This window comes from Camelus bactrianus, chromosome 13 (assembly GCF_048773025.1).
Source record: "Camelus bactrianus isolate YW-2024 breed Bactrian camel chromosome 13, ASM4877302v1, whole genome shotgun sequence".
In the NCBI taxonomy this organism is placed as follows: domain Eukaryota; kingdom Metazoa; phylum Chordata; class Mammalia; order Artiodactyla; family Camelidae; genus Camelus; species Camelus bactrianus.
The window spans coordinates 57944229-57957208 of record NC_133551.1 but is presented as its reverse complement, the minus strand read 5'-3'; the positions used below and the strand labels follow the sequence as shown (position 1 = coordinate 57957208).

At 37.6% G+C, this 12980-nt stretch overlaps 1 protein-coding gene across 22 annotated transcripts in view; it reads right to left on the bottom strand.

Moving 5' to 3' along the window:
* PUM1 (pumilio RNA binding family member 1) overlaps positions 1-12980 on the bottom strand; it is a 117464-nt gene that overhangs the window by 56337 nt on the left and 48147 nt on the right. For 14 of the 22 annotated variants that reach the window (XM_045514667.2, XM_045514668.2, XM_045514669.2 and 11 more), the window contains 3 exons: positions 12374-12552; positions 3054-3220; positions 784-1054 (listed from right to left, as the gene is read on the bottom strand). The exons of 2 other annotated variants lie outside the window; for them this stretch is intronic. In XM_045514667.2, the coding sequence (XP_045370623.2) occupies positions 784-1054; positions 3054-3220; positions 12374-12552 (617 nt within the window). The remainder of the gene's footprint in view (positions 1-783; positions 1055-3053; positions 3221-12373; positions 12553-12980) is intronic. 6 more of the 22 variants (XM_045514670.2, XM_010952206.3, XM_045514676.2 and 3 more) reach the window with 2 other exon arrangements.

The window sequence follows — 12980 nt, the reverse complement described above, 5'->3', positions numbered from 1 at the left end:
CCTAGTTTATATTTATGTTCCAGTTCAAAATTAAGGATTAGAAATGCATGGCCCATCAAATTACTTACAGCCACAAAGGAGAACTTGGGATACTTAACATGGTCAGAAACCCTTTCTATAATTCAAACAACTAATTTTCCTTTTTAAAAAAATTGAACAGAAGAATCAGTAAACCCCAGAGTTAGTCATACCATGCCTTCAAAACCAGAAGGCACACAATTATTTTCCAAGGACTTATGAATAAAATAAAACCTAAGTAATTTCACTGTAGACTTTATATTGAGTGATGTATGTTTTTCCCCAATCACATTCTAATTCTTTCAAAAGGTACCAGGTACGTTTGTTATCTGTAGTAAATCACTTAATTAAAAGATAGGACTAATAGGACATCTGGCACTGGACACCTGACAGTGGTAGGTAAGAGAGTTTATTATTTAAAAAAAAAACAAACCAGTAGCATCACAATCACATATCTTCACTGTGATTAATTTAGCATTCAAGAGGTTACACCACTTCACCCCCTCCACAGGCCCTGTGACAAGAGAGGGGCCAAAGGAAGTACGCAGAGCTGGGTGGTCTCTTGCCAATAAACCTCAGCACAGGAATCACCTTCTTGATGGAAAGATGCAGGGGCTTTGTAAACCACACCACTGTTAGGTTAATAAGGAACTGCTATCAAAGACCTAAAATAATGCCACCCTCCTCCCATGCCCCCATTCTCAGTTACTTGAATAATGTGCTGGCTGGAGGGAGAGTAGAGAGTGACAGAGACACACACAGTACCTGTTGTTGAGAATTGTAGTCAAAAAGTCCCACAGTTGCTGCTGCTGAGTCCACAGGTACCTGCGTGCCTGAATAATCAAACTGAAGAGGCTCCATGCCCACATGTTCCATGGGGTCCAAGGGGACACTCTGGGACTCCATGTTGGAGAAATCCTCCACAGGCTTGGCACCATTGGTGCTGGTCAGCTGGGCTAAGCCCTCAGAACCATTCTGGTTTGGACCCAGAAGATCCACTTCATTAGCAGAGTTCTGGCAATTACCAGGGGTACGGCTAAACAGAGAAAGTAAAGGGCATTAAACCTTATTTTGAGCGGGGAGGGACACTACAGCAACCTAAGTTTAAGGACATCCTTGACACAGCTTATTACTGATAGTACTTAATACCAGTTCTACAAAATGACCAGAAAATGGTGCTTACACGTTATATCCTATAACATGACTCTTCTATTGACTGCCTTCCCATCAGAACCCACCTCTTAAGTTTACAATAACTGCTATTAATTTACGATCCCTTTAACCAAGGGGCCCAGATTTGAGGAACACTGGATGAACTGGAAAAAGTCACTGCCTGTGGCATCCATGAAAAGAGAGATCCCAAAATGCAGGTAGTAAAACATGCCCACCAAAAGCAGCACCTACTCTTTAAACAGTCAATGGACAAAGTAGTTTCTAAGGGGAAATTTCACATCTGAGAATGACTCTATTTCAAAGAAAAAAAATTTTTTATACAGATGAAAAACAAATTATATTTGGGTACCACTGGCCAATGCTAAAACTGTCTCCCCTTTTTCCCTTCTAAGAAACCAGAGCAGATTATTACAAAATAAATTCATCATCTAGGATAAGCCTCTGCTAAGGAAACAACTCTAAGAATTAAAAGTAATGTGAGGGTATAATTTATCATACAAACCAGGACATTCCTAAGAACAAAGGGGGGCACTATTAATAAATACCCAGGACACAGGTATAAACAAGTACTCTCCTGGGTAATCCAGCACACACGCTTTACAGGACTACATAATTCCAATTCAGACTAACAAAGACTAATATTATATTGTAGTCAGGGGAGTGGAGCAGTTACCTTCTAAGCCTAAAAGAAATCCTATACCTGGTACAAATTAAAGCTCTTACACACACACACACACACACACACCCCACACACACCACCCACCCACCCACCCACACACCCACACACACCCTACCACTACCACCTGTCCCGAAGTCAAATACCACAAACAATGCCACAAGCTGCTTGAGATTCAGGATGGAGAGGCTACCCAAACTCATCTGAAAGAGCTTATTTAAGTGTTTATTATATACCCTGTGTCTCAAATTTCTTCCAAAGACTGTAATTCTTTATACTCACAAGACACAAAACTTAAATTAGGAAGACTGAACAACTGGACATTGTTCTACAAACAATGGCCCAAAATACATTAATTTTGGCTTTGTAGATTATTAGGATAAGATATGTGTGTTGACACACACATAACAGCTTTAGACTAACATTAAATTATTCAAAATTAAATTCTCTAACTATACACACTAAGGATTTTTAAATTTTTAAAATTATATATCATTACTAAAGGTTACTTACATAAATGAAGAATACTTGCCAAATGTGGAAGACAAATAGACACAGTATCATTTTAATACTGTGCATATTAAGTTACAGGGTAAAACCTGCAAATCAATCATGACCAGAGATGGAATGAGAGGCTTTTATGGAAAGGATACGATTAAGAACAAGTCACTTGAGCTACATCTCTGGTTCTTGAAAATGAAGAAAATGATACTTGACCCATCTACCTCAAAGGGAGTTTGAGTCTCAAGTGAAATAATGCATAAGTCCTCAGCTCTTTTTCCCTCTAACATACCAGAGCCATATGACACACTTCCATCAGTAATCATGATTTCTCCCACGATAGAGATTTGGGAGAAACTTGGGAGAAGTTCCGAGGCATCCATCCCAGATGATTTTGAAATTTGAGAATCATCGAAATGATCTTTATGTAATCATTCTGCAAACTGTAGGGCTCTACATAAATGCAAAGTCTACCATTTTGGAAAACACCAGGCACTGACAGATCTTAGAAAATTCTACCTTACCAGTTAGTTAATTTAAATCTTTATGGTATGGCCTACACTAGACCCAATTTTTAAAAACCACACATAGGGAGAGAAAAAGAAAGCTAAAATCAAAATAAAACTAAATCAAAACAAAAACCCACAGCCCCCATTCAAAAATCAGAAGTGTAAAACATACAAACCTAAAATCTTTGACGTCTGCGTCAATCCCATTCTGCACTGGTAAACCATTGGTCTTGTCCATCACATCACCCTCCTCCTTCAAATCTCCTAGCTTATCTCCATCAAACGTACCCTTGTTCTTCTTTTCACCTTTGTCGTTTTCATCACTGTCTGCATCCCTTGGGCCCTGTTTAAAAAATAGCTTCAGCTTCACTAATCATCATCAACTAATAATAGTGGGTAACCACTGTGGACGCGAGACTACACTAAATGCTAATTAGAAAAGGATAGTGCCCATGCCCTTTCAAAACATTACAATCTAATTAACAGACAACACAGAGGCAGGAACACTGCAGAAAGTTTTGCCAAATGGGGGAGACAGACATACATTTACGTTACAGAGTTTAGGACAGTTTTATTATACCCCGTGTTCCGCCACCCCATTTTTTTCCTTCCTACACAAAGCTCAACCACAACTTTTAACCTCTAGGTTCCACTTCTCTACCCTCAAATCTAACTCTATATAACAGCATGATGCCTAGTAAGCCCCAGGTATGGCAGCTAGCAGTACAGTTGGAAAGTGTTAAGCCTACAAAATAAATTTCCTACTTCACCATTACCTATGTAAACTCCTCCCTTACTTCTGAATATTGAGATAAGTGTGGTCTAACATCATTCCAATTAAATTCATTACTCTATACTTTATTTTGGAATATATGTCCTGCCAATGTGCACCACCACCACCCCGTGCTACCCAATGTCTCACAGCTTACTGCATCAGTAATTCCCCGATCATCCTTAAGTTGAATTGTTTTAAACCTTCAAAACATGTTAAATTTAACTGTGAACTTCCTTCACAAAGCGCACTCTAAGAAGTGTTTACCAGTTGTCTTCCACTGCCTGTCAGACATACCAGGGGGACTACATGAGAGCATGTTAAGTCAAATCATTGATGCAACAGAATTTATCTCTGAAGTGCTTCAAACTACAAAGATTGAAAGACCGGATCTAAAAGAATTGATGTAGTGCCAAGCACACTGATGTTTTCTAAGAAAGTTAAGTCTGTCTCCTCTTACCAACAGCCAAAGTTAAGATCTGAACACTTAAAGCAAACGTATCTTCATTTCCAAAAGAAAAGAAGGCTTGGTACAGTGACTTGACATGGTACAGAGGGCTTTGCAAAACTTTACCAAAGGGTTAAAAGTAAAACCAGAGACAGGTAAACTTTCATGTCCCCACCAGTGACTTCTGGTTTAAGGAAGAAAACAAATACACCTGGACCAAAAGAAAGTTCCTGGGGAAAGGAATAATCCAATCAGAAGATGGTGAGAGCTGCTACACAGCACTTTTAGTCACCACAACCAAATTTCATTAAAGGGAAATCACTAATGGTAACTAGAGCAGACACTCAGTTGTGAATGGGTAGGACTGTAAATGCAAAATAAACAAGATGCTCTCAAAGTAGTTCTTAGCCATCTCTAGTCCAGAAAGACTAGACTCAGGGACCCTGACTCTCAGATCTTTCAACTACCAGTTCAGAGCCCATTTTACTTTCAACATCATTCTCTGTTCAAATGAGACACAGAAAAAGAAAGATTTCACAACTAACATGAATAAAGGAGTACACATAAGAAGGAACTTAGGATATACAATTTAGTTTCATGTGGCAGAAAGTTGGTAAACTACAGTTTTGGCAGTAAATGAGATAAAATTTTACATCTTCAAAATATAAGATTGTTATTGGCTCAAAAAGAGTGAATGACAGCCAATCAAGCATGACACTGAGATCCCAAACCAGATATGGGACTATGACAGGATTCTAAAGACAGAAAGAGCTTTCAAAATGTCCAGAGATAATAGCTCCCTTCTCTTGCAAATGTAAAACTGACAGAAGCTATTATTCATTTTCCTATCTCCAGCAGCAAATTCAGTGCTGGAGAGAAGTTAAAAAAATATGACAAAGAAAATTGAAATGACAAAAAACCCTGCAAAACTAAACAGCTAAAATAAGAAGGGTCCTCCCATTATCTTTGTCATCAGGTAAGAATCCAGGAGGTGGTGATAAACAACTCTATCTGAATTAGACACCACTAATGTCATTGAGTATCAGAAGAAGCATCCTAACACACTAAAGTAATCTTCCACAAATCTACAAATCAAGTCACTGGCTCAGGAGGAATGGTTCACCACTAATTTCTCACAAGGAATTCAAAAAGTCTACAAGTTAAAATGGAAAGGAATTATAATAAAGGCAGTTGGGAAGTTTCATCAACAAGGAAGAAATCAGAGTACAGAAGAGACTCACTCATCAAATCAACACTCTTCACTGTGTTTCCTCAGTGACACTTTAAGAAGGCCTGCTGAGAAGCTGTTAGTCCTTCTGTAAGCCAACTGTTCTCGCCTGAAAACTTAGTCACTAATACTTACATTCTCAATTATACTGTCAAGGGCTAGATTTTCAAAGATATCCCTGAGAAAGACTATTTTTTTACCAATACTGCACAGCCCATTTATGTAAAATACAGCTACCTGGTTTTCTACTCTGAATAGGCTAATCATGCTTCAGCAGAATAGCAGGTTCCTTCTACATGAAGATGAGAGACCCAAGGAAGGCTTCCATACTTGATCTGAATGGGTTACATGGGGTGTTTTCATTTCGCAGAAATTCATGAAGATGAACATTTCTGACTTCTACACTTTTCTGTATATGGGTATATTAAAAGTTTTAACAAGTTCAGTAAATCAACAACAGCCCTAAATTAAAATAGTTTAAGTCTGATTTGTAAATGACACCAAGAGCACAAGTGGGAAGCTATTCTATTAAAGGCTGTTATTAAAAGAATATAGAATATAAGGTTCAGGATCATAAAAATGGTCTCTTAGAAATCTGAAGACCCTAGAGAGAGAATGCGGGTAATGTGAAGACCCTAGAGAGAGAATAGGGCTGGTATGTTTCATGGGATTTTAAAAGTTGTTTTAATATTTAAGACAAGGCATTCGTAGCTATGTGGTCTTTAGGAAAATACTAGCCCCAACTGCACAGAAGCTACAGTCTATCTCAAATGCTAACACTTACTGGTATTTGGACAGGTTATTAAACCTCCTTAGTTTTCTTGTCTATAAAACAGGGATCCTTTGTTTAAAACAAAATAGTTATAAACATCAATGAAATGATGCAAATGCAAAAGTTTTGTAAAGTATAGATCGTTTTATATAAATGTAATATGATACTTGTAAAACTACACCCTGAGATGGCATTTCTTATGTAACATTATCTATGATACTAAGATTTAAAATCTCCAATGTTTCCACTAAGTGGTTTAACTCAAATAAAAGTGTACAGCCAATCTGACCCTCCACAGATACTGCCATTTTCACAAGGCAGTGACTCTAAGGTTTATGTTGAGCATCACAACCTTTTTTTTTTTTAATTTACAAGTGTCTGTAGAGGTTCCCACAAATATTTTTAAAAGCTTCTCCTACAACTAGCACTCACAACTGAGAACCACTATAATTAAGTCCAAATAAGCATCATAAAGGTAGGGGTTATGTTTTGCTTTTTTGTCACTATTACCTTGGACATAATAATATTTTTAAAAGTCTACTGGCTAAATGGAAGGAAAAACTAGGAAAGATTAATAGCATCCTTTTGTTGAGGACTTCCTTTAAATGAATATCAACCCGAATCTGTAAGCCAAATACAGGCCCCAGTGAGTGCTCAAAATACAAGTGGCCAAACGCAATGAAAACTCCCAAGTGGAGCCAAGAAGAGTTCTTGAAAAATCAGATCCCAGATCTACACAGAGGCAGAGGAGTGCATTCTGTTGCTAGATATCAACGAACAGAGGGAAGAGCAGACAGAAAGAATAACCATGTACTATGGAGATCAGTCCATCCATTCATAGCTCAGCTTTCTTAAAAGCCTCGCATAACAAGAGGAATCTTTCAGGGAAGATCTATTAATTCTGAATGAAGTCGGAGAAATGAGAATTTAATTTCTACTGCTATTGTAAAGATCTTACCACATAGCTCCGTATGACAGAAGTCACATTCAATGAGATTAGTAATTTTCCTCTCTTTTTTCTAAAAAGGAATATTTTGTGTATTTGCTTGACACAGAGTCCAGAAACCATAACAACTAAAATATTGGTCTCTCCTGGGTACACTTCTCAGTTTTTTATAAAATGTCAAAAACAAAACAAAACAAAACAAAAAAAACCTCAGAATGTCAATTTTAAGTTCATCAGTATATAGTTCCAATAGTAATATAAAATTTCAAATATTAAAAAAATGAGTAAAAGTTTCAAATTACTAGTCATGTGAATTACTTTTAAATTTACATATTAAATGATTCTGTCGTGAGAAACTAACAAATAAGCCAGTATAGCATATGCTATAGTAGAAAGCAATATAGTTAAGAACTGAAATTAGAACAAAGTTTGAATCCAGGCCCCACCACTTCCCTTTTAAGCTCATTTTTCTCATCCATAAATTCATAAGGACAATATTTACTTCGGAAGGTTGTTTCAGATATTAAATAAGGCGATTCACGAACATGCACTTCCTTAAAAAAAAAAAAACTCTTAAGAGTATTTCATCCAATTTTCACATTTTTCCCACTGCCTTTCTCAGACACACCCACCCTCACCCTCAATCCCCTAAAGCTTCAAAATTGCTAAACATCTTACATTTTTCCTCCTGAAAAGACTACAGCTCTAATCATTAAACCCTTTGTCCCATTGATTTTTCTGAAATATGTGTACAGAATCAAGTCACTACTAATTACTATGTTTCATCAAATCTGAGACACCATTAATTTATGACATACCATCATTTTATGTGCTGCTAAAAAGGAAACAGTGACAACTGAATTATAACATTGCATCCCAATTTCAAAATGAACCAAAGTGAGGAGGTGTGCACTTCAGAAACAGTGGGATGTGGATTATACCAGGCACTGTGTATATGATCACCCAATTTCTGCTGTACAGAAAAGAAAGGTAAAAAGCATGTTCCCCTCACTGGGGTAACCACCAGATCCAGGAGGAAGAAAAGAGTTGAAACCAAAAAAGATTTTCTAAAAGTTATGTTTTTTTAATTTTTATTTAGTCAGTGTCTAATAGCTTGACACTGCAAAGAGCACAGACTTCTCGTCCATGGGAAGCTCAAATCTGAAGGGACTCCACCCTGAGATAAAAGTTTCTGAGTTTGATCCATAGCATCCTGGTAACTTAATCTTTCAAGAAATTTATATAGCAGTATTTATCAAACTTTAACGTGTATACAAATTAACTAAGGGTTTTGTCAAAATGCAGATTCTGCTTCAGTAAGTCTAGTGTAGAATCGGAGATTCTGCATTTCTATTAAGCCCCCAGGTGCTGATAATGATATGGACCTATGGACTTTGTGGAGCAAGATTTTATAAGATTTACAAAGCATTTTCATATATATATTACATGGCCATGTGAATTAGACTTTATGAGTTTTTAATTATCCCCCCTTTGCAAATGAGGACATTAAAGTCCAGCTGAGACTCAAACCCGTGTTACACTGCACAAAGGTTTTAAACAAGATCAATTCAAGTGGCACTGGCTACCTAAAATAAACAGAATGGAAACTAGAAAAGTAAGTCATCAAGTTTTGTGACCCAAGTAAACTGCTAGGAGTGTGCATGCATCCTCCAGGTCAGAAAGTAGCCAGTCTCTAAGATAAACAGAAAGGCCTTCCTCAGATATTTTTTCTAAAAATCTTTCTTCTGCAAATTTAGAGTGGTCTTCACCCTAACTGAAAATGGTCTTCTCATTTCCCCAGGCACCATAAACCAGAAAAGTAGAAATTACGATCCACTTTTATGACTGGCTTCAACCTACGTGAAGATCAGCGGTATTCCAAAAGACCAACAGCAAGGTCCTTAGGTGGGTAACTTCACCCAGTGCCCTCAAAATACAGCAGTTACATGTGACTTGGTAACTACTCTGAACTATGCTTTGTTTTGTTTTAAGGGTTTTTTTTTTTCAGGGGTGTGGGGGTGATGTGGGGATGGGGACCTGTCTTATTTCAGGAATAAATAAAATAAAGGATACAAAAAGAAAATAAATTAAATTGAAAGACTTGACTCTGATTTAACTGGTATTCTGAGTTTTTCTATTATTCTGAAAACTGCTACTTGTGAAGTTTCTGATTCATACGTGGAATACTACCAAATATTTACAGTGAGTGCTGAGAAGAAAACACTGCTGTTAGATTCTTATCATCAGCCTGCAAGTACTCATCGCAGAAGACAAAATGACTGTGTCCATTTGTACAATCAAAATGAACCTAAGAGAGGCTTGGGAAAGCTAGACAAAGAGTTAAACACCTTCACTCAAGCTGTAACCATGAAACAATCTTACTGAAAATGAAAACACCACAGTAGAGTAGATTACTTTAGTTCTAAACCAACTTTAACTGAAAAGTTAATCAGAGTATGTGTGATCTGTTGCCAGTATCTGAAAACAGCCCATTGGTACTTAGAAGTCTACGTTTATTATGCCATCAGACGATGTTTTCAGCTCTCAGGGTATTCAAATGAGGTTTCTCCCTGGCTTACTGGAGGTAAAATTGGTACAGTCACCCAAAAAATAAATACATCTGAGTGCTCTGATCCATAAACCACCAATTACCATGCTTTAGAATAATTATCTCGAAGAAGCAGATATTCTTGGCCTTCTTAGCCTCTGACCTCAGAACTCTAAATGACAAACCAGATTTTAAAGGGGGGAGGGGAGCGCAGCTCAGCTCTTCCAGGAAGATGTATGCATACCCTAACAATCAAAAAGTGATTCACGTTTCCATGACAAGAGCTTTGGCCAAATGTCATCCTAACCAACAGAGCAAAGTCTGGTGAAGTACAGGATCATCAGGCTATAACCAAAATGCTGATAAAGTAGTTCACTGGTTCTCAGTTCTCCACCCACCAAAAGACTGGATATGCCAATGTGGTGGTTTGATATCACTGATCAGTCCTCCTGTATCACCATTTAGGTGCAACTCAAAGTCAAAGTATGAGAGAATATTTCATTATCCACAACCTTCCTTCTGAAAAGAAGTTGGAACAAAGATCTGGAAAATTTTCATTTATCCTTATGCAAACCTCAGAAGCTCAGTAATTCAATTGCTTTTTAGAAAGTTCAAATTTCTGACCTCTATTCTGAGATCTTAACTTCCTCTGGTGACAATAAAGGAGCTAAAAGTCACCCCAAGACAAGCAAGAAAGTAAGCCACATTTTACAACTCTAAATACAAGGTACTGAATACAAAGACACAGCTTTAGATTAACTAATGAAATATTTGTTTCAAAAGGTAAAAACAGGAGAAAATAATACATCAGCCCCAGCATTTTATCTCTCTCCTAATTCCAATTATGCTTCTGCCTCCTACAAACTTCACAGTAACTCTGGCACATGTCTCATGGCTAACACCCAAGACTTCGAAACTTGTTACACACAACAGAGAATTCATGGCAAGAGTCATATAGGTTCCAGTTCAACACAATAACAACTTACCTATGCACAACACTAACTTATCCCCTATAGGCAGAGAAAGTTAGAAGGCAGCACTTCCTCTGAGAAATCTGCACTCATGAGATGGAGAAAGAGTGAGGTAAGAAAAAGGTGAGCTGGGGATAAGCTGAAAGAAGTAACACCACTCTTTCCAAGGGATAACCAGCAAAAGATCATTTTGTGTGATCCCATTCCTCACCTCCAAAAGGTAGATCTTATTCTTCCCAAGTACTCTCTTGGGAAGGTTCAAATACAAGAAGTCTTTTCCAATCTGATCCGTAAGCCACTAAACCTGACCTATGTCTCTGCAGGGTCAAAAGACCCAGAAGTAATCAGGCCAGCTTTGGAACAGCTAGAATGCAAGACTCAAGACAAAAGCCCAATTTAGTCCCTTGATCTTTCTAAGGGTTATCATAAAAATGAAAGATCCTCTTCTGGCTAAATTCCTCATACCAAACTTCTAGGTGTGGAGCTGGGAGAAGTCCAAACCAGTCTCTTAAATAAGTTCATTTCACTTTTTTTTTTTTTTTTTTTTGGTGAAATTAAAAGCTCCGGCCACATGTCAAGTGTCAATGTTTGTTGAAGCATCATCTTTGAATGCCGAGAATAAAGCTAACTCCATGAGGATTCTGGTTACCTAGATGCCACCTGTTCTCTTCCTCCCAAGTCAACAATCATTCATTTAACATCCACTAACATATTAAAGAATTGAACACTTAAGGAAGCTGCACCAAAAATGTACTACTGTTACTCTAAAGAAGTTTCAAGTGGAATTGGGAAAATAGGATCAAGCCTCTAGCAAGATGTCTGTCAATAAAAATACTGACAACAAATGTTGTAAGATAGTTATGGAGGTAAAATTATCAATATGATTTCGGGGAGAGAAGGCCTGTTTAATGATTGCCAAAGGATAGTATTAACCCAGAAAGACTTCAGGGATAAAGGGCTTTGAAAAGGTACAAAACAAGCTGAGTCGGGAGGAAAGGAAGGAAGGTAGATTCAGGGTGACTTTCATGGCCTTTCTAGTTGTGGCCTGAAATATAAAACCAGTCACAGAATACAAAATGAGGAAGACTCAAACAGAAATGCATCTTAAGACTTTTAGATCTTAAAGTCAATGGTATAAGAAAGAACTAGTTTTGAGAAAGACTGCTTAAGACTTAAAAAAGCAAGAGGCTGCAGTCAGAGAAGCCACTTTGACTACAATTTAGCATCAGAGAAGTCAACGGTGACAAATCTCAAAAAAACTGCAGATAGAGAATTGACAGAACTTCTAATTTCCTGGCAGGCTGAGTGTGAGAAGCAAAGCTATTCAAAGAGGGCCACAGATCATTTCATAATTAAAGCCCACCTAGCAAAAACAAGAATGACCCCACATATCTGATCCATTTTAAGGATCGTCAGGTATTGGCAAATCATTACTCACAGATCTATTCTCTACTGACACCTCACCTTCAGTTCTGTGTTAATTCCCTCTCTTTTAATTTTTGTTTGTTTGTTTTAAACTAAAAATCGTTTTCTGGTAGACCAATGAACTGATACCTAGATTTCAGTTCTTACCTCACATTACTATCAATGAGTCCCCAAAAAACATTATTTCTCTATTTTTAAAAAAAAGTTTAGTTTACATCTCCTGCTATGCTTTGCCTGAGATCCAACTGCAATAAAAGTGTTTTTTAAAACCCTGCAATTAGTGCTGTGAATATCTAAGGAAACTAAACAGGCACGTTTTGTTTTGGGGGGGAGGAGGGTAGGGAAAGAGAGAGAGAGATAGGAACAAGTTCCTCAAGCCAACTTACAAATCCTCCTTTTCTTAGACAGGAATCGCCCGGGGATGAGCTCAATACATACTCCACCATGCTAACGCCTAGTCCCCCACTCTCCGACCGTGGGGACAGTACAGAATTGACCTCACTGTTCACATGGAAACTCTGACCAGGTCTTCTCTGCACCATGATTGGCTGGGAAACTGAATGATCTACAAAAAAGATACACAAGCATGATACAGTGCAGCCAGAGGCTCAAACAAATTACGAGTGATGTCTCATGGATAAACCAATGACTGGGAATAAAGAAACCTGCCGTAGTCAGTTGAGCGAAAACCTCCTGTTGTATGTTTTCCCTAAATCTAATATTCTGCATAAGCTAAGGAAACGGAACACATCCCTCATATATGCAGGATAGCAGAGCAATACAGCAGTTCACATAATTGGCTTATCTAGCTAAGTGCATAAATTAATGCTTACCCTTTTCAAGTAGCAGAATTTTTTAACACATTTTATGGGTAATATTACTAAAACAAAATGTGAATTTTTTTACTGCCCTTTTTAAAAACAACAACATAATTTGATCTATTCATATGACTCACTGTCATCTGGGGTTCCATTCTTATATTGTGCTGTAACA